We start from the raw sequence: 26,675 nt of genomic DNA, 5'->3' as shown, positions 1-26,675 counted from the left end.
CGCTCCCCGCCTTCGCCGCGCCCTCCTCGCCGGGGATGGGCCCCCCCGCCGCCGTCCAAGCAGTCGCCTCCCGGCCGCCGCCGCTTCACTCGCCCTGAGCCCGCCTCGCCCCCGGCCCGCGCCTGCCGGCCCTCGAGTAGCCACCATGCTGCCGCCCTCACCCTCCCGCCCGGGGCTGCTGCTGCTGCTGCTCCTGTGCCCCGCGCACGTCGGCGGACTGTGGTGGTGAGTGCGCGCCCGGCTGTCGGGGCGCTCGAGGGCGGGACGCGGGCGCCGGGCGGGGGCTCCGGGCTGCCCAGCTGCTCCGGGCGCTACCTGCGCGCAGGGCGGGCGCGGAGCCAGGCACGTGCCGCCCTCCCCGGAGTCGGCGGGGGCGCTGCGGAACCGCCGCCGGCATTCCCCGCACCCCCAGGGCAGGCCCGGGATGCGCGCTATTGTCCCCTCTCCCCAAACCCCCAGCCCTCTGGGCGCCTGCAGTTATGCGCTCAGTCCAGGTCGGAGAGAACATAGGGGGAGTCGGGGGAAGGTCTGCAGTCCCAGATCGGGAGTTGGGGGAGGGCCCTGCAATCGGAGGAGGGGACTGGATTTGGGCAAAGAGTGGAACAAGGTGAGAAGCCACCACGGAAGGGGGAAAGCCCCAAACCACCTTCTTCCTCCGGAGCAACTGGACAGACAACACAAAGGAGAAACTAAGTCAGGGCTCTGACTTTCTCTGCCTCCGCCTCCCGGAGCAAGGCTTCCAGGCTCCCCGGCCCTTCCAGATTTTGGGGTCAAGGACTAAAAACACGCGCAGTATGGGAGGTATCGGACCTGGAAGGGGTCCCCTGGGAAGGGGGCGTCTTCCCAGCACGGGCCTGTGGACCTGGTCCTGCGCCCAGGGAGCAGACACCCGGGCAGCGTAGCTGCGCGAACGCGGAGCCGCGGGGGCGGGGCGGGGGCGGGGAGGCTGCGCTGGGACCGCGCGGAGACCGGATCCCCGAGCCTTTCTTTTCCAGCGTTCGGTATCTACCCCCCTGCAAGGACCGCCCGGAATCGCTCCGAGTTTGGAGAGGAGGGATTAGGACAATAGAGCGAATGGGTCAGCCAATCCCACAAAGGCAGGGTCTCGTTCATTTGCATAGCGCGACACTATTGGCTGGAGTCTGTACAGTTTGCTCCTCCTCCGCCCCCGGGATTTGGCAGGAAGGTGGGGCCGGCAGACCCCTATCCTCTGGGGAGATAGAGAGCAGGATGCCCACACAGGGAGCTGCTGGCCTCGGCCCCTCTTCTGCGATGCGAGGGAGACACCCTTCGGGGGTGCCAGTGAGAGGACAAATCGAGGACAACTCCAGGTTGTCCAGGCACTAGGCATCCTTTAATGCTATTTTAGTAAAAATGCAGTAACAGCTTTGAAATTAGGCGGATTTAAGATATAACCTTGGGCAAGCCCCTTCATCCTCCCCGCTCCAACAATGCCTTAACTGTAAACTAGGGATAATAGCCTCTCTAGTAGCTTTACCTAGACCATTAGATGTGTGGATGTGTGTGACCTACAAAAAGAACTGACATTAGAAGTGCTCAGTTAAGGTGCCAGCATCTCAGAGGTGAAGGAATGTAATTTAAAATGTGAAGCTCAAGGTCTTAAGCAAAACTTGGTCCTAGAGCTCTCTGTTCTGTCATTCTTTAAACACCCTCCCCATTTCTGCCCTTTGCTGTGGGGTATCCCCCCTTAACTTTTCTTTTTCATCTGTTCCAAAGGTCCCTGTTCTTGTTCAAACACCACCAGTTCCTCCAACAAGCTCTTTCTCTCCTCCTTCAGAGCTCTGTTCTGCTAGTGTCCCACTCCAGCTACTGTGTCACTGATGGCCAGCCCCTCTTGGTCTCTCTTGAGCGCCTGGAAATCAGAGGTGTTGTCTTTAGAACATGGAGGTAGATTTGTGAAGTGTTGCTGAAACAAACGGTTGACTCACCTTTCTGGGATTTGAAACTATGGGGGCTCCTTTGTCCAGCATAGACTGCTTACTGGGTAGGAGCCAAGTAAAGGGAGAGAGGCCTGATCTTGGGAGCTGACCCTGAAGCTGGAAAGCAAGGAGTGGGGGAGGAGGTGTGGAGGGCAGGTGTGGGAGAACACAGGAGCCTTCATGGCCACAGCTGCAGGGTGAGCTGGGTGAGGAGTGAGGGGCAGGGGTGATAAGGTCTGTCCGCCCTCAGAGAGAACCTGCTGTTTCTGCCCACCTGCCCTCTCCTCTAACAATTCTGATGCTTCATTCCTTTGCAATCGTTGACTACTGCCCCCCTGCTACCTCTCTCCTTCCCATGCCCACATCAGCCAGGAGCTTTCAGACCGAGGGCCTGCTGGCTATTTCCTGGTGTCTAGGATCAGCTTGCTGGCCCCTTCTCCCTGCCTGTCAGGAATGCTGGCCAGGCTGGAGCTCTAGTGGTGGCCAGGAAAACAGCTGGACTCACCGCAGCCTGATGCAGCCCGTTCATTCTGAAATTCTAGCAGCAGGCAGGCTGTGACCAGAGGGAACCCCAGAACTTTTGGGTGGTGCAGCTGTCCTGGCTAGGACAGAAGGGTCCTGGAGGGGTGGCCCAGGCCCTAAAAGCAGCTCAGGGACCTGACTTTGGCCTCCGGAAGTTTTCTTACACCTTCTTTCCTGGGCTGCTTCTCTCTCTTCCATAAATGCATGCTTTCTAAACTGCCTCAGGCCTCTCTGTGTGTCTTTTTCCCATCTGTAACCATATCTTTGGGAATTTCAGATTCTCGGACATTGACCCAGCCCTCTTGAGGCCGTTTTGTCCGGCCCACTGCCTCCGGCTCATCTAGTTTATCCTCTAATCCAGCAGATCTCTCTTCGTGAGGTTGATTCAGACAGAGGCCATAGTCTCCTGGTCATCAGTTCCCACCTCCTCTCTCCTGTTAGCCAACCTTCCCAGCCTCCCCCAAGAAGTTCTTTTCCGTGTCTGTCTATCACTCTCCCAAAATAGCCATACTAATATAGCTGTTTTACTTTAAGTATAAATATATGTACTGAAGAACAACGATGTCAGTCTGGAGACTAACGTGCACCTAATCCAGGCCAGTCTTTGCAATTACTTACTATGCATAGGAAAGTTGGACAATGACTAGGGATAATAGAAGGAGAATTGATGCCTTTGAGCTGTGGTGCTGGAGAACAGTATTGGCTGCTAGGAGAACAAACAGGTTCTTCCTAGAGAGGGTGAAACCAGTCTGCCCCTTGGAGACGAAGATTCTGAAGCTCTGTGTGACATACCTTGGACAGGTTGCAGGGATAGACCAGTCCTTGGAGAGGGATGTCATTTTGGGGAGGGTGGAGGGACAGTTCAAGAGAGGAAGACCCTGGATAAAATGGATTGACTCAGTGACTGGAATAAAGGGGGTGGTAGGTGTGTCAGAGATGATGAGGTTGGCACAAGGTAGAGCAGGATTCAGAGCTGTTGTACATAGGGTTGCTATGAGATACAAATGATTTAACGACACATAACCATAACAACATATGAGGTATATAATATAGCAGTATAATACTTTCTGTGAGAGAAATTAACCCTCCCCTTGTTCCACTAGAGATGCAATCTCACTTCCTCCCTGCCCCATCTTGCATTTTCTACACACACACACACACACACACACACACACACACACACACACCCTTCACTTAAGAAGAGGCAGAAGAGAAAGAAATCTCAGACAGCCTCCTCTCTGGCTCCTCTGGGTGGCAGGGAAGGCTTCAGGCTTCCTCCTGACACCAGGGTTTTCCAGTTACCACCCCTATCCCATGCTTACCTTAGGCCGGGCCTCCCTTTGCCATCCCATCTTTTACTGGGCCCCTGACTCTCCATGGGCAGTTGTTGAACTCAGGGTGGAGTGAGTGGATTAGGAAGGGTGACTGTTCACCCCCCCCTTCAAGGCCTGTGCCTTGGCAGCTTCCCTTGAGGGAGACAATGGGGCTGTGAGCAAGAAGCGCAGAGGCAGAGAAGGCTGGCACAGTGCAGTCCTGAGCATGCCCTGAGCCCACCCTGCGTCCTGGCACTGTGTCATTTCCTGGAGGGGTGCAGCCCCCTACTGCCTCATTGTCATCAGAAATCAGGAGTTAGGAGGAGGGCTGTGGGAGGCTTGATCATCAGGGCCCATGGAGGGGGATTCCAGAAAATGCACTCTGATGGAGAAGTGGCGCTGTGCTGGGGATGAGGCGAGGGCGGGGCGGGCAGCTGGCCATGGTCAGCCTGGCAGCAGGCCCCTGGCCAAACCTCACCAGCGCTATGGACAATGGAGGTGCTCTGGAATTCTCGGATCATCGGAGAGAGCGCCCTCTAGCTGCACTCTCCTTTTTTCTCGGGGCTGGATCTGACTTTCGGCGCCTCCCCTGGACTGCTGGAGGGGGAGGAGCTGAGCGAGAGAAAGGCCAGTCTCCTCCTAGCCTCTGTGGCTGCTTCCAGCTCAGAGCCATCCGTTCAATCCAGAAATTAGACTTTCACAGGTTCTGGACATCATCCTGACCAATTTTCTTGCTTGGTGAGAGCACCAAGGTCCAGGGACAGGAGGCCCAGGACTTGTCCAAGGCCACCCAGAAAGCTGGAGTCTGCCTCTCACTGTGTGGAGTGAGGGGGTAGAAGCCCAGGAAAAGGGCTCAGGGTCGTTCCATCAGCATCTTCAGGTCTGGTCTCACTATGAGAGAGAAGGCACCTCACGGTTTCCTGGGGTCCAGTGGAGGGTCAGTCAGCCCCCTCTTGGCCTCCACAGCCCTGGCCAACCGAGAGGTGTGTGGTGAAGCCTGTCAGGGAAGGGAGGCCCTGCCTCTCAAGATCAAGATCCAGGAGGAGAGAATGTGAGATGATTGGGAGGGTAGTACTCAGGACAGAGCAGAGGGGACCACATTGGGCCAGGAAGTGGGGGAGGGGGTGGAATGGGGGGGTGGGCCGTGGGGAGGCAGGGGTTAATGGAGCTGGGGCATCACTGGCTTTGATGTGGTGGTTGGGGTGGGGGTAGCAGCTGGGGGAGGGGGAGTGGTAATTACCGAGTTAGACAGAGCAGGACAGGACAGGCGGGCGGGCACAGGCCCGGGCCCAGCCGCCTCAGCAGCCGTCAGGCAACATTTTTCTGCCCCTTATCCACCACCCACCTCTCCCACCCCTGCGCAGCCCCCACCCACAGCCCCAGGGCTCAGGGCTCCCTCTGCTGGCTCCTGGGAAGTGGGGGTCAGACTAGGAACTCTGGGGGAGGGGGCATAAGGAAAGGGCCTGGCTAGGAGACCCTTCAGAGGGCACTGGATGTCAAAAGGCCTCTGTCATCACCCCAGTACCCGATGAGGAAGGGGAGGGGTCTGTGAGGGTACCCTGGTCCAAGGAAAGTTATCCATGGGCAGCAGGCAACACACAGGGCTCCAGGGTGAGGACATGGGACAGAGGGGCTTCTAGGAATCCCTGCTGTCTGTCCTGCACTGTGCGGTGTGAACTGAAGACAGAAATACTTGTGGAAGCTCAGTCTCTGGACTGGCTCTTCGCACATGTAAACTGGGAAGAAGGCAGCTATTGTTTCTGCTTGACAGCGGAAAGAATCCTCATTCATTCAACAAATACTGAGTGCCAGCTTCATTCACTGGGCACTCGCTCAGCTTCGTAAGTCACGGCTGTCGAGGTAATTTCTCTTGGGTTGATGCTAGAGGACAGAGTTGGATCTCCACGGTTATAAAGTGACATCTGTAGTGAACAGTGTCACATTCTTTCATCACATCAGAGATGTGGCGAAACTCCTATTGGGAAACTGTCCACTCCCTCACTCATTCATTGAGAATGAATCAGAACCCAGTCCTAGCTGACCCTCCAGCGGGTGTTCAGAGGCTGTAAGTAGCACAGGAGGAGACTGCCCATCTTTCTCCTGAGGGGCCTCTGGTTTGTCCATTTACTGTGTAAATAGGCACGAGTAAGCCCAGGCTAACCTCGCTTATTGAGTAACCTTAACACTGCTCTTTGGCGCTTGTGCTTTGAGAGAAAACTGGGTAAGAGTTTGATGACCCAGAGGCGTGGAAAGTTTCCTGAATGACATGAGTGATTTATGCTTGACTATTAACTTAAAAGTTCAAACAGATCCAGCAGCTCTGCCAAAGAAAACCCTGACAATCTGCTTCCACTGAGATTACCTTCAGGGAAGCCCCAGGCAGCAGGTCTGCTCTGAGCATATGGGCCACTGTGAGGCAGAATCCACAGCCGGAGTGGCTTCATGGGCTGGAGTGGAGTGGCTCGGTGGCAGCTCAGTGAGGTATTTGCCCCATATGGGGGTTGTGTGGAGAATGGTTCCTGAGGCCACCTCAGGTCTTCTAATGCCCAACTGATTCCCTTCACCCACATTTGACTTTTTCCCCCCTAACTATTCTTATCATGGGAATCCCTCCACCAGGTGGCCTGGCCACTCCTCCTCTCTCATAGCTCATCAGGAAAGTGGGTGGCACGGATGGGATTGGACTCAATTGACCTCTTGCGTTCTCTTTTGCGCTCTGAATCTTGAGACGGACGAAAGGCAGGCGAGACCAGGCCTTGGTCCGAGCCCTCTGAGGTTTAGGTCCACCGGTGTTGCCCTGAAGGTACTTGCTGCCTCCTGAGGCCACTTTGCTCTGCTAGAATCTCCCCTGTCCCCCTCCCCAGTCTTCACATCAACTGCCTTCCCTGGATGAACGATCTTGACACAGGCCAAGCCAGTTAGAATGACCTACCCTAGGCTTGTCTTTTCTTGTCTAAATGCTAATTTCTTTTAGGACTAGTTTCATCTTTTCTCTGCTAAGAAATGGCCGGTTAGGATCTCAGATTTGACTTACATATTCCCTACTATTAAAACCTATGTACATTCCCCCAAAGGGACACAGCTCCCTTGTGCTGATCCCTGGGCAGTAATGACCTGGAGGCATGGGAAGCCAAGTCTGTTCTCTCAGGAAGCAAAAGGGACAGGAGGAGAGGGGGAGATGGGAGTTATTTCTTAATGCGGAGTCAAATGTTGGCATTAGTGAGGATGTGAAGGCCTCTCACGGTAACCTCTCATTTTTCTGAAGCCCAGAGAAAGGAATTGACTTGCCCAGAGCGGCCCAGTAACTGAGTTACTGGTAACTTCAGAAGCCTCTGGCTTGGTGTCCCGCCCAGAAACCCCAGTGCCCCTCCCTTTCTGCAGTTTCCTTTGCTATGATTTTAGAATGGGAGTGAGGACAGGAGGGCAGGGAGCAAGCTGGTCCCTTGGGATTCTGGCTGCTACTATTGCCCATCCCTCCTCCTGAGCGGCTCGTAAACAAGCCCAGTTCCCAGGCTGTCGTTGGCCTGAAGAGCCTGATCTCCACCAAGCCCTGGCTTTGGGGCACCTCCACCCCAACCCCAGGCAGGACCAGGCCCAGCTCTTTTCCTCCCTGGCCCTACCCTTCAAATTTCTATCTCTTGCCTCTGGGAAGCAGACAAGGTCAAGAGGTTTTTGCTTTCTGCCTTCTTGGGCAACCACAATTCTGCCTACTTTCCTTAAGTGAGAATGGGGAGAAGAAAGGGATGGGGCAGAGTAACCTTGGGAAGATAAGGCCAGTTAACCTTGGGAAAGAAGATTGGTGAGTGAAGGTGGAGGGTAGGAGTTGGAGTAGGAAGAACTGTGGAACTTAGGGTCATGGGAAGTAGGTGGGGTCCTGGCTGGCTAGATAGGTGGTAGGAAAAGGCTGGACAGCTTCTTCCCTCTCTCTGAATCCCAGTGAGGGGGGGGAATGTTCAAGAACACTGACTAGGAGTTAGTTGTGAAATAACATGGAACAGAAGCCTGGCTTCAAGTAAGAATCTTCTCCTTTGATGGCTCATAAATTTTGTTCATTCACCCACTTATTTAAAAAGATACATTATATGGTATCCGCCATACTGTTATGTCAACCATTCATAATATATACATTTTCATAATAAAAATTAGGAGAAGTATGAGTTAAGTACCTAGAAGTCAGTCTTCATGATAGATGAAGAAGAAATTGATGTTGTTAACAATTTCATCTTGCTTGGATCCACAATCAACACTCTTGGCACCAGTAGTCAGGAAATAAAAAAAGGTGCTCTGGGAAAGTCTGTCGTTGGGGACCTCTCCAGAGTGCCAAGGAGCAACAATGTCAGCCTAGAGACTAAAGTGCACCTGATCAGAGCTATGGTCTTCTCAAGTACTTGCTATACATCTGAGAGCTAGACAATGATGAAGGATGACATGGACCACCAAGAGAACAAACAGATCTGTCTTGGAGGGGTTGAAGCCAGGTTGTTCCTTGGAGGCAAGGACTGTGAAGCTCCATTTGGCATACTTTGGGCATGTTGCCAGGAAAGACCAGTTCTTGGAGAACAACATCAGAATGGTAGAGGGTTAGCTGAAGACCCTAGATGAGATAGATTGACATAGTGACTGTGGTAGTGGGGGAAGGTGTGTCAGAGACAGTGAGATTGGTTCAAGATAGGTTAGGGTTCAAGGCTATTTTTCATAGGGTCGCTATGATTTGAAGTCAACTCCATGGCACAAAACAGCAGCAATCTATATGCATTTATGTAGCTAAAGAAGGCAATATCTAGCTCATCTGTCTATCTATAAACGGAAAGACAGACCGACCCATGGCCCTTGAGCAGACGGATAAAATAACAATCAAAAAAGAACCCCCAAAACCAGTGCTGTCAAGTGGATTTAGGTAGACAGAGTAGAACTGCCCTTTGTGATTCCAAAGATTTAATTTTTATGGAAACAAATGGCCACATCTTTCTCCTACAGAATGGCCTGTGAGTTCGAATGGCCAACTTTTCTGTTAGCAACTGAGTGTTTAACTATTGCAGCACCAGAGCGCACTGTGTCTCAGGTGAGAGAAGGTCAATGATCAACTCTCAAAGCCATGGGCCATTGGGAACCTGTGTGCCCTGCCTTTGCTGTGCATCTGTTTCCGCACTCACTCTTCTAGAGTGGAGAGTGGAGAGTGTGGGTTGTGGCTTCCCAGGCTACACCTGGGGTCCAGTGCTGAAAAGCCTTAGTGTGGAAGGAAGGATGTTCTCCAAAGAGGGGAAAACCTTGAGCTGGGTGAAGACAATGACCTGATTGAGGCGTGTGTGTGTGTGTGTGTACATGCTCGTGCGTGCACATGTGTGTTTTAGGAAACCTGAGAGGACTGAGCTTACACATCTTTCTAAGTCACCTCTTCAAGTATCTCATGCTTCATTGTTAAGTCTACTTTAGGCCAGAATTCCTCTTGCTGGTATAAAGACCATTTCATCTCATAGTTCTGGAGGCAAAGCATTCCCAGGCAGTGGGGACCTGTGTGGCAAATGGGGACAGCACGGTGGATATGCGGTAAGAGAGAAGATAAAAAGCAAAAGTGGGCTAGCCTGACATTTGGCAGCCACCTAACATCATATTTCCACCTCTCCCTACCTTCTTCCCTCCTTTGTTGTGTACTGTAGAGTCGGAACCGACCTGAGGCAGTTATTTGCAGGGAGGAGATTGCCCATCCTTCTCCCTCAGAGCAACTGGTGGCTTTGAACCATGTGTCTTTGGGACTGCAGTACAGCTTCTTGCCACTAGATCACCAGAAACTCCATTGCCCTCAAGTCACCCTTCCCTCCTCTTCCCACTCATTCCTAGAAGATAGAGATCTTTGAGGAGTGCTAAAGCGAGGGCAATCTGATGGAAAGAGGCGGATGAAGACCTGTCAGCATCCGCTTTCAGAGTTCTGCAGAAACCAGATGGTGACTCTCTTTCAGGCAGAATGAAGTGATACCTGAATGTGTGTGAACTTCGCAGGAGGTCCTTTTCCATCAGGCCAAACAGTAGTTCCCACACTATTAATGGTGTCACTTCAGTTAGAAGGACTTGGTTTGCCCCATCCTTTTGCTCCAGAAGGACCACAAGTCCTTGTCAGGGTCACCTACTTCCTGAGAAACCTTCGAGACTCAGTCCTCTAGCTCTCCAGATCAGGAGGAGTTGTTAGGGTGGGAGGGTCAACCACAGAGACTGAAGCCTAGCTCTCTATGGAGGGAGAGACCTGGACTTGAGAGCAAGGTAGGACTTTTCCACCCCTCCAGTGAAGATGAAGGTTTTCTGTCTGGCTTCTTCCATCCAGACCTTGACTGCGTCCCCTTCACTAGGTACTAGACTGGAAACCACTGTAGAGCAAGGATTCAGTCTTATCTTTCTGGCACTGAGTCCATGCATACCTTCACTGATAAATCCTTATAGTAATTTGACTCCTGGTGAAGGTAGCTGGTACTAGATAGAACAAGGTTAAATATTCAATTGGGCTGGCCCAAAACAGAGACAAGAAGGAAATTAGCAAAAAGAACAAGAAGGCTGCCAGCACAAGACAAGGATACCTCATGAAGAGATACCAAAGGAAAGTGGGCGGTAACAGGGGTTTAAAGAACCGCACTGGACATGTATCACCGGGGAGGCAGCGGGGCTGTCACGGTTCTTGGCAGCTCTTGCCCCTCGATGCCTCCCTCCCATAAGGAACATCTCAGGGCTCTGGCTGGAAGGTTCCTTAGGAGGCCAGCTCTCCCTTTGTAGGCCTGGTCCCCCCAGATCTGCTGTCTTCTGCTCCCTCTCCAGGGCCGTGGGCAGCCCGTTGGTCATGGACCCCACCAGCATCTGCCGGAAGGCTCGGCGCCTGGCAGGGCGGCAGGCCGAGCTGTGCCAGGCCGAGCCGGAAGTGGTGACCGAACTGGCCCGGGGCGCCAAGCTCGCAGTGCGAGAGTGCCAGTTCCAGTTCCGCTTCCGCCGCTGGAACTGCTCCAGCCACAGCAAGGCTTTTGGGCGCATCCTGCAGCAGGGTCAGTGTTCACAGGGGTCTCTGAGGGGCTGCCTCCTCCCTGGGGGCCTGGAGGACATGGGGTGGGGTGAGGATCAGCTTAAGGCACCCTGGCCCACTATAAACCTCCCCTAGGCCTCCCCTATCCATCTGACCCTGTCTCCCTGGTCCCTGCAGACTCCACCCCATCTTGCCCTGTCCCCCCCATGATTCCCACCCTGCCCCCTGTAGCCCCCTTGGTCCTGCCCGCTGACACTCCTGCTTACACCCGCAGACATTCGGGAGACAGCCTTCGTGTTTGCCATAACGGCAGCTGGTGCCAGTCACGCGGTCACACAGGCCTGCTCCATGGGGGACCTGCTGCAGTGTGGCTGCCAGGCACCCCGCGGGCGCGCCCCACCTCGGCCCTCCGGCCTGCCTGGCATCCCTGGCACCCCTGGGCCTCCAGTCCCGGCGGGCTCCTCTGATGCCAGCGCCATCTGGGAGTGGGGAGGCTGCGGCGACGACGTGGATTTTGGGGATGAGAAATCGAGGCTGTTTATGGATGCCCAGCAGAAACGAGGACGCGGGGACATCCGTGCGCTGGTACAACTACACAACAACGAGGCAGGCCGGCTGGTGAGGACGGGGCGAGTGTGGGAGAGAAGGTGGGGGCTGCGTGGCAGGGGCTGAGCTGGCAGATGTTTGTGAGGAAGGGTGGTATCTGAGTGTGGGTGTGCACTTGGGAGTATGTTGACGGGCATGAGGAGGAGCAAGAGAGGCAGACTGGCTGCTGTGTGTGTGGGCACTGGAGGGTGGGTGAGGTGCCAGCCTACATAACAGAGTTACACTGGGCAGGGTAGAGAGGGAGACACGGGCCTTTAGGGACCCAGGGTAGGAGGGCAGTCCTCTGAGACAGGAGAGTTGGGCAGGGATGAGTCCAGTGGGTCAGAGAAAGGTGGCAAAGGTTGGGGATGAAAGAGAGGTTAGAAGCTGAGGCCAAGGAGTGGGAGCTGGAGGTAAGGAGGGACTTAGAAAGGGGCTAGAACAGGTGTCACGAGACAGAGCATGCAGAAAGGAGGCCCAGGTGGAGGGAGGAGGAGGCCAGGTGGGGCCTGGGAAGCTGGGATGAATGTGGTCACGTGCCAACTGGCAGCCCCAGGCCAGCCTGTCCAAACCCTGGCAGCTTCCCAAGTCCCCAGCCCCATGCCTGAACTGAAGAGGGCCCCAGGAGCTCTGTGCCATGGGGGCAAGATGGAGGGCCTGGGAGGAGGGAGGTAGCACACACAAGTCTGTAGATGAGGTTGCCCATGATGGTCAGCTTTCTGGGTCAGCAAGACTCATGAATCTCTAACAGAGGTGCAGCTTTTAGCATTCCCCCCAGTTTCAGACATAAGAAAATAAGAGGCAGTACTCCTGGGTTCTGATCTCAATTCATACATTTGTAGTGGGCCCTGTCCCCTCAGTTCTGGGATACTCTAGTGACAACCCCCTAATATAAATATCCTGCATCCTGGAGGGCTTGGGCCTTAGACATTCGGCAGGAAGGGGCCAAATACCTGTTGGAAAGGGTGATTCCCAGAAGGCCAGTTCTTCCAGCAGGAATGAGGGGGCTCAGCTGGCAGGAGGACTGGGCCAAAACAGCTGCCCCCTCCTCTGGCCCCTCCAGAGAGAATCTCACTCCAGCCATCCATTCTGCCTTCATCCACCACTTGTTTTCGATCCTGGAATTCCAGTGGCGCATACTGCCCTCCCCACCCTCTTACCCTCAGCCCTCCCACCCCTTCCACTCCTCCACTCCCGCCCCCTGCCTTGTTACTCCCCAGCATTCTCTTTCTTTCTGGGCTGTTGCATCCTTGGTCTCTCCCCACCCCCGCCACCCGCTTATCTTCTGCAGGTCCCCAGACCGCCCACTCTTCTCTTATAGGCGGTGAAAAGCCACACGCGCACCGAGTGCAAGTGCCACGGACTGTCCGGCTCCTGCGCGCTGCGCACCTGCTGGCAGAAGCTGCCGCCCTTCCGCGAGGTGGGAGTGCGGCTGCTGGAGCGCTTCCACGGCGCCTCGCGCGTCATGGGCACCAACGACGGCAAGGCCCTGCTGCCCGCCGTGCACACGCTCAAGCCTCCGGGCCGCTCAGACCTCCTCTACTTGGTCGACTCGCCAGACTTCTGCGCTCCCAATCGGCGCACTGGCTCGCCGGGCACGCGCGGCCGCACCTGCAACAGCAGTGCCCCGGACCTCAGCGGCTGCGACCTGCTGTGTTGCGGCCGTGGGCACCGCCAGGAGAGCGTGCAGCTCGAGGAGAACTGCCTGTGCCGCTTCCACTGGTGCTGTGTTGTGCAATGCCACCGCTGCCGCGTGCGCAAGGAGCTCAGCCTCTGCCTTTGACCCGCATGGTGCTCTGCACGCTGCGCACGGACACGCTCTCTCCAGGGGCCTGAGAGACCTCCGGGTTCCAGCAGGGGCCACTCCCCGCGCCCTGCCTCTCCCTGCAGTCAGCCTTCCACGAAGGCTCAGGGCGCTTGGAGGGGCCCCTCAGAGGTGCTCCAGGGATTCCTGGAGGAGACTATACAGGCCTTCCCTTCTCTTGGCCCCAAGGATAAACCAAAGAGCCAACCCTTAGGCTTGTGGATGTGAGGCTACTGGATTGGAATGGGTGGGTGAAGTTAGTATCAATAAAGATATTTAAGCCGATACGACTGGGCGGGAGCGTTGGGTTTCCTGGGGGTTTGGACGGTCTGTGAGGGGAGGTGGTCTTGATACCACGTCATCTCAGGAAGGACCCCTGTAATGTACTGATAGTGTGTTTTGGCAACTATCTCTGACCTTTCAAATCGAGGGTGATGGACAGGCAGGCTCCACCCACTAAGATTAACTGTGTCGGAAACCTGATGAATTGTCTATGAATCAGGACCAATTTGACGGTAGTCGGAAAACTTCAGGGTCACCACCCTGCGAACCCATCTTTTTACACCAGGTTAAGCTCTTAGGAAGACTCTGTCTTTCAGTCTCTCAAGTCGTCTTGGGCACCCTCACATTTCTAGGACTTGGATTTGCAAGCTGGGGACCTAGCAACTAGAGATCTTTTAAAGGATAGTAGAAGGAAGGGCCTGAGAAATGGGGACCAAAAATCTTTCTTGGAAACTGTTACACCTTTATTTTCTGTTTCAGTGTCTCCTGGGGAAACTCAAGGGCAAACTTAAAAAAAGATAGGCTTTATTTTCTAAGGAAGTTTTTTATTTACAGAAAGATTACATACACGATACAGAGTTCCAGCATACTGGCACACACTTTGCCTCTTGCATCAGTGTGGTTGAAAACACCAAAAACCTGCTGGTGTCACCAGTCGAAACTCATAGTGATGCTGCATCAGGTTCTGAGGCTGTAAATCTTGACAGGATACAGTTCCTCTTTGTCCTGGGAATGGCTTTGAACTGTTGACCTTTTGCTTTTGCAGCCCTATACACTAAGGAACCAGTGCTGTTGTTAGGTGCCTTAAAGTCGACTGCTAGTCATAGTGACCACTCTGAACAACAGATCTGAACCTTGCCCTAACCTATGCCCTCTTTCTGATCCCTGACACCCTCAAGCCCATTCTTAGAGTCACTGTGTCAATCTGTCTCTTTGAGGGTCAGCCTCTCTTTGGCTGACCCTTAACCTTGACCAATACTATATCTTATTCCAAACACTTGTCCCTCCTGATAACTGCTGAAAGTATGTGAAACTCACCATTCTTGCCTCTGAGGTGCACCCTACTTGTACTTTTTCCAAGATAGATTTGTTTGTTCTTATGACAGTTCATGGTCAACGTAATACTCTAATACTGAATTTCAAAGGCATCGATTCTTCTTTGGTCTTCTTGATTCACTGTTCAACTTTCTGACACATATAAAGCAACTGGAAATATCACAGCTTGGATCAGGCACGCCTTACTCTTTAAACTGATATCCTTGTTCTTTAGCCCTTTGGAGATGTCCTTGACAGCAGGTTCCCTCCAATGTAACTTATTTTTTGATCTCTTGACTGCTAGTGTTGATTATGGACACAAGTAAAACAAAATTATTGACAACTTCAATCTTTTTTCCATCTATCATGATGTTGCCTATTGGTCCAGTAGTGAGGAGTTTTGTTTCTTTGATATTGAGATGTAATCCATATCTCATTTTCTGCAGTAACTACATCAGGTTTTCTTAACTTTCAACAAACAAAGTTATGTTATCTGCCTAACGAAGATTGTTGATGAATCTTCCAATTCTGATGCCCCATTCTTCTTCATAGTCCAGCTTCTCAAATTATTTTCTCAGCATCTAGATTGAATAGATAGAAAGGATAATGCAAGCTGGATTCAGAAGGGTCTATGGAATGAAGGATATCATTGACGAGGTCAGATGGATTTTAACTGAAAACAGAATACCAGAAAGACACTATATTTTATTGACTATGCAAAGGTGTTTGTGTGGATCAGAATAAATTATAGACAACATTGAGATGGATGGGAATCCCAGAACTTTTAATTGTGTTCATGCGAAACCTATACATACACTAAGAAGCAGTTGTCCAAACAAAACAAGTGACCATTTATCTGCATGATTTTACATCAGGAAAGGTGTGTGTCTGGATGGTATCCTTTCTTCATACTTATTCAGTCTGTATGCTGGGCTGATGATTCATAAGGAACCAGTATTTACCTATTATTACTAAAGAAAGTCCATAGTTTACAAGAGGGTTCATTTTTTAATTTCACAATTCTATAGGTTTGGAAAAATGCACGCAATCTTGTGTTCACTTTCACAATATCATAAAGGATTATTTTATAGCTAACAATCCCCTGTGTTCTGTTGCATAGTCTCTCCTCCCTTTCCCTCTTCTTTCAACCCCTGGCCACCACGAATTTTTTAAATTTCTTTTCTTTTATTTTTTTTTTACTGTCTATTGATTTGTGGACAGCATAACTACACTGACATGGTGACTACAACAACGGACTTGGACAGGCACTTAACTTTATAAACTGCAGAATACAATGTAAAAAGGTTATTATCAACACTAGACTTTGTTCCAGTTCAAATGAGCCTGTTAGCTAATGCAGAGTTCCCAGAGAATATTTCTAATCATGCTTGGGGGGCAAAACTGCCCTGAGGTTTCTCTTGGCACCTTTCCTTCTTCTTACAGCCTCTCAGGAAGATGATGGTGTGAGAGTGGGAGAGCAGAGAAATCAGGGTTCTAAGCTCTGGGCCCTCGGGGAGGGCTTAGTTTAGTGACTGGGATTCAGAACTTCTGCTTTTTTCTTTCTATTGTAGACAATGACTTACCTTCCCATCAAAATGTAGGGCAAAGTGTGGGTTTTAAATCCAGGTACCCTCTGCTTAGAAGAAGCTTACAACACCCCAAGTTCATTTATTTACCTGTACAGTGAGGATGTCATCCCAACGTTATTTACGACAGATTCCCCAAGTCAAGAAGTAGTCGGAACGCAGCTGCTGGGTGGTTCTGCTCCATGTGGCAATGCCTGGGGCCCTGAGTCTAAGATTTTTTTGAGTCTGAGCTTTTGTTCTCTTATGTAGTGGCTCTGTTCTCTCACAGGGAGCTTTGGCTCCCTCACAGCATGACAGTCTAAAGTCCATCTTATTTTTTACACAGACTGGTTTTCAGGAGGGACTGTGCCAAATTGGAAGGCAGAAACTGCCCATCTCTTAAAGTCCAGCCTTGGACGTTATACCACATCACCATCAGATTTGGTTGGCAGGAAGTCGTCACAGAGCCAACCAAAGTCCAGGGGAAGGGGGATACACTCCACCTCTGTATCAAGAGTGCCAAAGGGTTTGCAGCCACCATAACCCAGCCTTTGCCCTTGTAGAACTGCGAAGAGGATTTTTAAAAGATCATGTACTTAGCACAGCATTTGGCACATGGTAACTTGCTGTTGTTGTTATGTGCCATTGAGTCGCTTGCGACTCATAGCGACCCTATGTACAACAGCTCTAAACTCTGCTCTGTCCTGTGCCAATCTCATTGTCTCCGACACACTCATCCTGATTGTCCCCGTCACTGAATCAATACACCTCCCAGAGGGCCTTCCCCTCCTGCGCCTGCCCTCCACCCTCCCAAACATGATGTCCTTCTCTAAGGACGGGTCTCTCCTTACAACATGACCAAAGTATGTCAGATGATGTCTCAGAATCCTTGTCTCCAAGGAGCAGCCCAGTTTAACCCTTTCCAGGATGAATCTGTTTATTTTCCTAGCAGTCCACGGTACCCTCAGCACTCTTTTCCAACACCAAAGCTCAAAAGTATCAATTCTCCTTCTATCCACCCTGGTCATTGTCCAGCTCTCTAACGCATAACAAGTGATTACAAAGACCATGGCCTGTACCAGGCACATCTTAGTCTCCAGAGACACACTGTTGCTTTTTAGTACTTTAGAGAGGTCCCTAAGAGCAGACTTTCCCATCGCAATACGTCTTTTAATTTCCTGGCTGCTGGTGCCAAGAGTGTTGATTGTGGAGCAAGCAGACGAAAGCTGTGCACAATCTCAATCTCTTCACCATCCATCCTGATGTTGCCAATTGGTCCAGTGGTGGTCTTCTTGACATTGAGCCTCAATCCATATTGAAGGCTGCAGTCCCTGACTCTCAGCAGGAAGTGCTTCAGTTCCTCCTCAGTTTCAGCAAGCAGAATTATGTCATCTGCATAATGCAGATTGTTGATAGATCTTCTACCAATCTTGATGCCACATTTCTCTTCATAGAGCCCAGCCTCCCGGATGATCTGTTCTGCACACAGGTTGAAAAGGTATGGAGACAGGACACATCCCTGGCGTACGCCCTTCCCAATTTTGAACCATGCAGTGTTTCCCTGCTCTGTTCTGACGACTGCCTCTTGGTTCAAGTATAGGTTTCTCATTAGCATGATCAAGTGTTCTGGGATTCCCATTCTTCTCAGAGTCAGCCACAGTTTGTTATGGTCCACACAGTCAAACGCCTTTGCATAATCAATGAAGCACAGATAGACATTCCTCTGGTAACTTATATGTCAAATTTATGTTTAATATATGGTAAATACTGTGACAATGGGGATAGAATTGATGCTTGTAAAATATCTGACAGGCCTTGATTGCAAAGGAAGAGCTCCAATGGAATCAGCTTAGGCTGAAAGGGAATCAATCAGTCTCCTAGCTGGGAAGTCCTAGTAAGGTCTGAATTCAGGCAAAGCTGAATGCAGGAGGTCACGTGATGTTGTAGTTCTCTCTGTCCCCTTCACCCTCCACCTATTGCTTCTGCTTCTCTCTACTTTGCATAATGCCCTCATTCTCTCCTGCTGCAGACTTTTCCCACACAACAGCCCACTTCCTCCGTTCTTAAAACCCCAGTAATCCAAGAGGAAGAAGGCCCTTCTCAGTTATCTCCAGGATGATGCCCAGGGAAGATCCTGGTGCATTTAGCCTGAGCTATACACCTGAATCCTTATGGTGTCTGGGGAGATACTCAACCAAGAGGAGGATTGGCAGCGCCCCCTGACCCTACTGGACCACCCAGAATGGGCCCACAGGAGGAGAGTAAGTGCAAATGTTCAAGTGAAACAGAAGAAAGTCTGCATACAGCGGACTCTAGGAAGCCCCACTTCTGTGATCCAGTCATTGTGAGGCTCTAGAGGGAAGCAGATCTGAGAAGGGAACCAGGATGCAGGGAAGGAAGGGGTATCTGGAATTGCCTTCCTGCCAGGGTGAGAACTCAGGTTAAATGCTGGGCCTTCAGGTAGTTTATACAGGATTTGGGGTCAGTCTCTTTTGACCCAAAGGGAGAATGCTGAAACCATCAAGGAGGGAGTGAAACAGCTATTGGAGTCTCATGGAGACCCCGATTTCTTATCTTGGAGGAGAAATGGAGCTCTCTGAGGGCAGAGTTTGGACCAGTTCTGCCTTCCCCAGAAACCTGCCTAGTGTCAAGTGGATTTCATCTCTTAGCAACCCTGTAAGACTGAGTAGAATTTCCCCATGCGGTTTCCAAGGCTGTAATCTTCAGGGGAGACTGACGCCTCTTCCTCCCACCCAATAGGGGTGGGCTGAACCTCCAAGCTTTCAGCTGGTACCTGAGTACTTTAACTCCTATGCCAGGAGGACACCTCCCAGAGTGGTGCATCAGGTACTCAGAGCAGCTTGTACTCCTACCTCCTGCATGGATTCCCTAGAACACCAGAGGGCGCACAAAGCTCATCTAGTCTATTAACCAGAAGCCGCAGAACCTGCAGGTCAGGTGGGGAACTCAGACGAGGTGACAGGGAGAAGTGGACTGAGGGGAGCAGAGGCCTGCAGACATCAGGGGTTGGGTTTCCAGAATTTTGGATTGTTTTGGAATTAGGCATCCCAGGCCTAGGATTAGAGAGCTTTAGCGGCCTAGTGGTAAGAAGCTGCGCTGCAGGTCCAAAGGCATACAGTTCAAATCCACCAGCTGCTCCATGGGAGAAAGAAGGGCAATCTCCTTCCATGTGATTACCTGTCTCTGAAAACATGCTGGAGGGTCAGCTGGGGGTCAATTCCAACTCGACAGCAGACAGCACATAACAACCAAGGGCTACCATCAACAAACGAATGGCTAGAGAAGCTGTGGTATATTCGCACAATGGAATACTATGCTGCATTAAAAAACAAGGAACTCATGCAATATTATTCAAAATGATTGACTCTGGAGAACATTATGCTGAGTGAAATGTCCCAGTCACAAAGGGACAAATATTGCATGGTGCCACTGTTGTAGAATGGGACTAACCTCGGGGTTGGGGAGAGACTGAGTAAGATGGGTTCAATAATGTATGCTGCTCTGAAACAGAGAAGGGAGAAAACTGTTTAAAAGAGATATGTGATTAAGTATTTCTGTCATGACAGGAGTCTAGAGCGATGGCTACATGGTGGAGTGGCCCTGGGGGAGGGTTTGTAAAACAATGAAAGAATCTTTTCTTTTACTTTTCCAAGAGGGTAATGTCTGGTGGGGGGGAGCCTTGGGAGGGGACAAATCTACAACAATGAATGAATGAATGGAAATCCAAAGGCTCTGTAAATTTTCACTGAAATTAATAACAAATTTAAATTAAAAAAAAAGAATTAAGTTAGAGTAAGGATGGCAATAGAACCACCTTACCTCTGTAACTTGATTTGTGCAACCTCTACTCAGAATATTATTGCTTTTCAATTTTTGACTCATGCACCTTTAACTTGTTAGTTAAATTTGTATCTTCTAGGCTGCAACACTTCCATGATACATCTTCAAGGATATGAACATGTACGGCTAAGCACAATTGATAACAGTGCATCTAAATTCCAAGATCAATCTCCATAATAGTCTATGTGTTTCCTACTGCCAAGGGGGCCCTTTAGAGTAGTGAGAGAAGAAATTCACCCTGAAACCCACAGTGTCCCTTTTCAGCAGGAAGTAGCTAAGAGAACACGCCATCCCCTTTTCCTTATGAATCAGGGTGAAGTCTCTCTCAGGGAGGAGTGATAGGGAATGGCAAGGGACACACTGACAAAGGAGATTAATCAGAACTGGCTTTGACAAGCACTGTGGCAATTGGACAATTAAAACAGACATGGGGGGGAAGTAGAACGAACTGGGGAGGACGGTGGAGAAAACAGTGCAACAATGAATGAATGAAAACCCAAAATCTCTGTAAATGTTCATTAAAACTAATAAAATTTAACAATAAAAACAAACAAACAAACAAAAACCAACCAAGGGCTAGGATTTGAATGCCTATATCTCAATCTCTCGGTTGAGGTGGAGGAGGACAGGGATATATGTATGTGTGTGCATGAACACGTACACAGATTGAGCAGCCTCCTCTATGATGCCAGAGAGGGGAACCGAGACAGTGTCATGACCCACAGTACTCCCCTGAGAAGGTTAAAAGTAATTCACAAGCAACGTGGTACAATCAAAAGATGCCTAGTTTTCTAGCTTGAATTCGATCAAGTTATGCAGTCTCTCTGGGCCTCAGTTTCCCTGCCTTGAAATGCGGCATCTGATAACCTCTTAGCACATCTGTACCAGGATCTAGAAATCTCTGGTCATGTTCTGTGACAGAGCCCAGCAGAGAAATGCCTTTGTAAAGGGCTGGGAGGGCAGAGTGCTGGCCCAAGGGCACCAATGCCTTGGCGATTGTCCTGGTCCTCTTTAAGCTTGGGGCGGTGCTGCCCTCTTGCACTGCTGCCTGGAAAGGGCTGGAAGCAGAGTCCAGAAGTGTCTTTGTTAGCACAAACACCCAGCTGCTCAGCCCCAGGCAGTCAGGCATCAAGGTCCCCCCGCTGGCTGAGCAACAGGGGACACGTGGGACTGGAGAGATGGGGAAGAGCACAGAGAGGTGCCCCAGATGTGTTTGTGACCACATCTGGAACAGCCAGAACGAAGGCAGATGGGTAGGGAGGCCATGGTGGAGATTGGCCTGAGGCTGAGGGTTCGGGAACCCTTGCTTCTTCCCATCAATCATCAAACATGTTATGAGATTGGGGAGACTGAAGCAGTAGGCTATTCCCTGTCTTTGCTGAGGGGTAAGGTACCAAAAGCTTGGATTACAGACTCTTAAATCTGCCTGGGGTCCCCTTCCTTCTCTTCTTCATCAAGACACTCTTCTCTAGGTGAGTGTCAGGACCTGGCTGGGCTGGACTGGGACTGTGAGGGTCCCACCTGTTCCCATCCTGGTACCTCCTCCAGCCCTCCCCTCTCTGTAACCCCCTCCAGAGCCTCCACAGCTGGAACCATTCTCTGAGCAGCCTTTCATCCCTGGTGCTCTCCCCCAGCCCTAGTGGCCCCTGTAATTGTGGTCTCCAGCAGCGGCTGCGGGGGTTGGGGCTGGGCCGAAGGCCAAGGCCAGGGCAGGGCCAGGGCGGGGTCTGGAGGCAGCTGATAGAGGCTTAGCCATGGTGGGTGTCATATGGGGCTGGGGGCCCCAGCTACAGACACTCTCTGGGCCTCATCTCATCTCCACCCATGCCAAGTCCCTGTGCTTCCACATGCCCTCCCCTCCTTGGGCTGAGAAGAGGCGAAGTTTCCAGGCAGGGGCACCCCTAGACATCAAGCCTGAGCCATGCCAGCAACATAAGCCTTGAGGAGCTATTTGTCTTCTGGGGTTTTCAAAGAAAGGCTCTCCCTCTCTTTTGCACTGCTGTAGTTCACCAACAGTGGTGGGTGGAAGAGCCCTCCTCATCACAGGCAGTCCACAGGAAAAATATTGGCCACTCAGTCCAGTGAGTCTCACCCAACGTCACACCTGGTACTACTAGTTAGAAATGCTGGCGATCTAGGCTTTGGCCCTTGCAAGGCTGACTCAGTGACATGGGGCCTGGAATCTGTATTTTCCACAATGGCCTGTGTAGGGACCATGTCTGCCTGTCAAGCATGCTGCTGTGAGATCTTCATCCTAGAATATGAACCTTTTCTTGTGCTACATGTCAGTTTCCCCAACAGCCAATGGAAACCCAACTTCCCAGCCTGGCTGTTCTTGGTGATGCTTTCTCCGTCCCTGCGCTCTCTCTCATACCCGATGTCTTCACTGAGTGTCATTCTGCCCTGTTTTACGCCATGCCTTTCTAAGACTCTAGTCCCAAGTGGCCATTGTCCCTGCAGTATGGGAGGGGGGGCGGTGAGGACAACCGGGGTCAGACAAGGTTCTGGCTGACGCAGACTGCTTTCTGCCCCCGGCTGTTTTCCTGCTGTCCAGCCAGACTGCTCCCCCACTGTCCCCCCACACCCCCAGCAGCCTCAAGCCCTTAATTCCTGACAGCTGCGGAGGCTGCCGGCAGAAATGGGGGAAGGGAGAGGGAAGACTCCATCAGCCTTCCGTTGCCCAGGCCATCCCACCACCTGACAGTCTGGGGCCCTCCCCTCCAATCCCTGGGGATGGGTAATTCCAGGAATGGGCCCCTTTTGTCTCTGAGCTCAGCGGTTTGGGTAGTTCTTTCCCCAAGCCAGGAGGGGCTCTTTTCAGAGAGCAGGAGCAGGGTGGGCCTGCAGGGTGGTGTCTGTATAGAATGGAGGCCTTGTGCCCATTTTACAGAGGAGGATGCTGAGACCACAGCAAGATTAGGACCAGAAAGAAGCGAGAATCTTGTTCCTTCCTCTCCACCTACTCATCAGGCCCTGTACATGAAACCATGTTCACTTGGGGTGGGAGACAGAAGAGGATTCCTGGGTGGGTGAGTCTGGGTGGTGGGTAGCAGCGAGGAAGCCATGTACAGGCAGGGGCAGAACAGGGCCCATCACATCCGGGACTTGCTTAGATAAACTGCTGCTGCTGGGTTAGGAATCAGAACCAAGATTGGATCCATTGCTTGTATTGGTTTGCTGTGTGAACTTGTCTATGCTATAGCTTTCGCCGAGTCTCATAATTTTCTTGCTAAAAGGGGCTAAATGCGAGTACCTCAAAAGTCTTCTTCCTGGATTAAAAAGACTTTGACAAAATCTCTTGGGCTGCTCCAACCAGGAGGTGACCTCTCCCAAACAGGCATCTAGTGGGGATCAGGCACAGTAGCCTCTGTGCCCCCAAAACAAGGCGAAATGGGCCTCACTAACCTCATTAGGCGAAAGACCAGAGGGGTGGTCACAGGGAAGGATAGCGGGAGCCAGAAGTCTCAGGACCCCACACCTGCCTCTCAAGCTAGTCCCCGGGAAGTCCCTCCAGACATGGAGGAGGCAATGCGGAGGGGACAGCCACTCCCCTCAGGCCCTCGCAGCTGTGTGTATGGGGGGGGGGGCGCCCCAGCAGCTGCGTCTCAGCCAGGTACACCGAGCAGTAACACCAGTAACACACCTTCGCACAGAACACGCCCGAGTCAGGCGCCCGGCTCAGCGCGCGCTCACCTCGTGCACGCGCACACGGACCCCGGCACCTTTCTGAACCTCCCCACCCCTCCCTGCTCCCCACCTTCGTCCTCTGCTCAGCTGCTCCCCCCACCCCCAGTCCTGAGCGGACGCAGTGGCCTCAGGACCCGTACACGCCTCCACCCCTCTCCGTGACGTCACGTGGGGTAGAGTCCTAAGACACTAAGTGGGGGGTTGGGGGGAGGCGGCGGAGCTCCTCGGCCGGGACAGTCACTAACTCTCCAGGCTGCGGGGGGCCGGGCACAGACGGCACCGCCTCCGTCCCCCCACCTGGGCCCTCTGCGCTCCCCCTCGGAAGCTCAGGCTTGCGCGCTGCGCCCCAGGAGGGGGGGTCCCCAGTACCCTCTCGGGTCCCCATCCACTGCACCTCCGGGCCCCCCCTTATCCTCGGGAGGCACCGGGGGTTGTCGCAGGGGGGTCGCGGGAAATTCCCCAGACCCCTGTGCCAGGAGGTGCCCCGTGCCCCCGCCCGCTCCCCGCCCCCCCGCCCGAGGGCGGTGCCCGGGGGCGCTGTACCATGGAGCAGGGAAGCGGGCGCCGTCTGCTCCCGGAGGAGCCGTGACCCGAGTGGAAGCTGTGTGTCGCAGCCGCCCCCACCCCGGGCCGAACATGCGCCGCCGTCCTGGGCTCGCCCGCCCCGCCGGGCTGTGAGCCCCCCACTCCCGGGCCCGGCCCGGCCTGCGCGCCATGGGCAGCACCCACCTTCGCCCCTGGCTGCGGCTCCGACCTTGGCCCCAGCCGCGCCCGGCGCTGTGCGCACTCCTGTTCTTCCTCCTGCTGCTGGCGGCAGCGGGGCCCAGGTGAGCCCTCACCTCATGTCCCGCCCTCAAGGGAACTGGGACCCCCAGGGGGCAGGGGCCTCTGACCTTTCAGGTGGGGCACAAAGTCCCCGAAAGAGGAAAGGGCAGGGTCCCAGGAAAGTGCTGGTGCTCAACTAGAAACTGTGTCCTCAAAGGAGGGAGCTAGGCTCGCAGCCCAGTGACAGAGGCTGGGCAGTTCAGGGCAGCCGGGCAGTGCCCAGGCGAGAACGGGCAACTAGGAGTGGAGGTGTGTGCAGAGGCGGGCGAGTGTCAACCTGGGGCCCTCACCATGCTGGGGAATGCACCCCTTGTCCAGAGGGCAGCCCAGGTGAGACTGCAGTGTGGAGAGACATGGTGAGTGTATGCATGTATATAAACATGTATGTATGTGAGCGTGTGATTGAGTGAGTCCAGAAAGACATGCTGTCAAAAACCATTGGACAGGGTGGGTGGGATAGGAATATGAGAACTCATGGGTCAATGATGTTAAAACCACATCTGGAGATGTGTCTTGCTGGTGTGTCTGCATCTGTAACTATCAATTGAAATGTGCGTGTGTGCAAGTGTTCTGACCTGCATGTCCACCACGAGTGGGCAGAACGTGTTTTCATGAATGTGACACTACTGGGGGACATCTCAGATGGCAGCCCCTAGGCCTGGGTCACCCTGATGAAGCACTGTGTGCCTTTGCACACCTATATCTGTGTGAATGTGGTGCTAGAGGGGGTGGTGGTGAGAAGGTCAAGGACAGGAGAATGCTTTTGAGGGGTTCTGAGGAGCTATCTTCAGAAGCAGGGGCTAGAACTGAAGGAATTAAAGCCCATGGGACGTGTGTATGTGGTTAGATGAGGCCCCCTCTTGTGTCTCCTATCCAATGGCCACCCACCCTCTGCAGGTCAGCACCCAATGACATCCTGGGCCTCCGCCTGCCCCCAGAACCTGTGCTCAACGCCAACACCGTGTGCCTGACCCTGCCGGGCCTGAGCAGGCGCCAGATGGAAGTGTGTGTGCGCCACCCAGACGTGGCCGCCTCGGCCATCCAGGGCATCCAGATCGCCATCCATGAGTGCCAGCACCAGTTCCGGGACCAGCGCTGGAACTGCTCTAGCCTGGAGACCAGAAACAAGATCCCCTACGAGAGTCCCATCTTCAGCAGAGGTAGCCACCCCTCACTGCCCTTCTGCCTGGCCTGGTCCAGCAGCGGGACTGTCTGCCAGTCATCCCCCTGCCCACTCCTCATGTGTCCATCTGCCAGCCATGTCCTGCCTCTGATTTCAGAAAGGCCACGGGGGTCAGACATCTGGGGCAGACTTGGCTCAAGATGATCTGTGTGGGCTGAGGATGACAGGTTCAGTGCCCAAGACTGCAGAACTTCTGGGTTCATGTGGACCATGGCTGACACCTCATATCTCAGGCCCAGGACATAGTCATGCTAACATTCAGCTGCCTCAGTTTACCCACTGTTTGGTAAAGAGCATTTAGGTCAGAGAGCCCCATGATAAAGTACCCAGAATCGTCATAGGGAAGGCAGAGGGGTTGGGGACTTTCTGCCAGGTGGTTTGGGTGGGGGAAGCCCGGGCAGGTAAAATATTTGTGCTTCTGCAGAAGTGCTTCCCGGCAGGGTACACCAGCAGCCTCTGTGTCATCCTGCCGCCCCCAGAACTCGCTCTGATTCAGATGCTCTGTCTGGGTGTGTGCGTGCCTGCCACGGTGCCGCCTGCATGGGGCCTGCCAATCCCTCCCCCCTCACAGCTCTGAGGAGCCCCCCCAAACTCCCGGCTTGTTGGTGACCCACAACCCTCCATGGCAACCCCTCAAATAGCTGGGGCTAGAAACGGCAGCAGGCTTTCCCACTCACCTCCTCCTGGCCTGCTATCTTAGGCCTTGACGCAGGTATTTTGGAAAAGGGGGGGGGCCTTGCCTCCTGGTTGGACCTAGGTGAGTAACCCCCTCTCCTCCCTCAGTGGGCTCATGTAAAACCTCATGGCCCCTGGTTATTTGGGACTTATCCAGTCCCCAGCTGACAGCTGAAGACGATCGTGTCGTCACAGTTCAGCCATGGCTCCTGGGACCTCTAAGGGAGTTAGATTCTAATGAACCCCAACTTCAGAAAGGAAACCTTTCCCTTTAGACCAGGACCCCTCGTAGCAACCCCCTAAATCAGCCTCCCGCCCCCAGCGCCCGAGCCCAGCCCGGACGAGCGTCCCGCCCCGCCCCCGCGCTCTCCCTCCGCCCTCCCCCGCGCGCCCCGGGC

The 26,675-nt window shown here is 52.9% G+C and overlaps 2 protein-coding genes across 2 annotated transcripts in view; both read left to right on the top strand.

Annotated features, from left to right (window-relative positions):
- Positions 1–141: 141 nt before the first annotated feature.
- On the top strand, positions 142–13,248 carry WNT6 (wingless-type MMTV integration site family, member 6). Its single transcript, XM_006891885.1, has 4 exons — positions 142–225; positions 10,577–10,797; positions 11,050–11,393; positions 12,682–13,248. Exons 1-4 carry the CDS (start codon positions 146–148, stop codon positions 13,141–13,143), a joined length of 1,107 nt encoding a protein of 368 aa, XP_006891947.1. The 5' UTR covers positions 142–145; the 3' UTR covers positions 13,144–13,248.
- A 10,573-nt stretch (positions 13,249–23,821) lies between these two features.
- The window catches only part of WNT10A (wingless-type MMTV integration site family, member 10A), a 15,691-nt gene continuing 12,837 nt past the window's right edge, over positions 23,822–26,675 (top strand). Inside the window, exons 1-2 of the mRNA XM_006891884.1 lie at positions 23,822–24,421; positions 25,317–25,579. Of these exons, the coding sequence (XP_006891946.1) occupies positions 24,309–24,421; positions 25,317–25,579 (376 nt within the window). The 5' untranslated portion in view covers positions 23,822–24,308. The remainder of the gene's footprint in view (positions 24,422–25,316; positions 25,580–26,675) is intronic.

This window comes from Elephantulus edwardii, unplaced genomic scaffold (assembly GCF_000299155.1).
Source record: "Elephantulus edwardii isolate Elephantulus edwardi_28Jun2011 unplaced genomic scaffold, EleEdw1.0 scaffold00106, whole genome shotgun sequence".
NCBI classification, from domain to species: Eukaryota; Metazoa; Chordata; class Mammalia; order Macroscelidea; family Macroscelididae; genus Elephantulus; species Elephantulus edwardii.
This window is presented reverse-complemented; position numbering and strand designations above follow the sequence as displayed.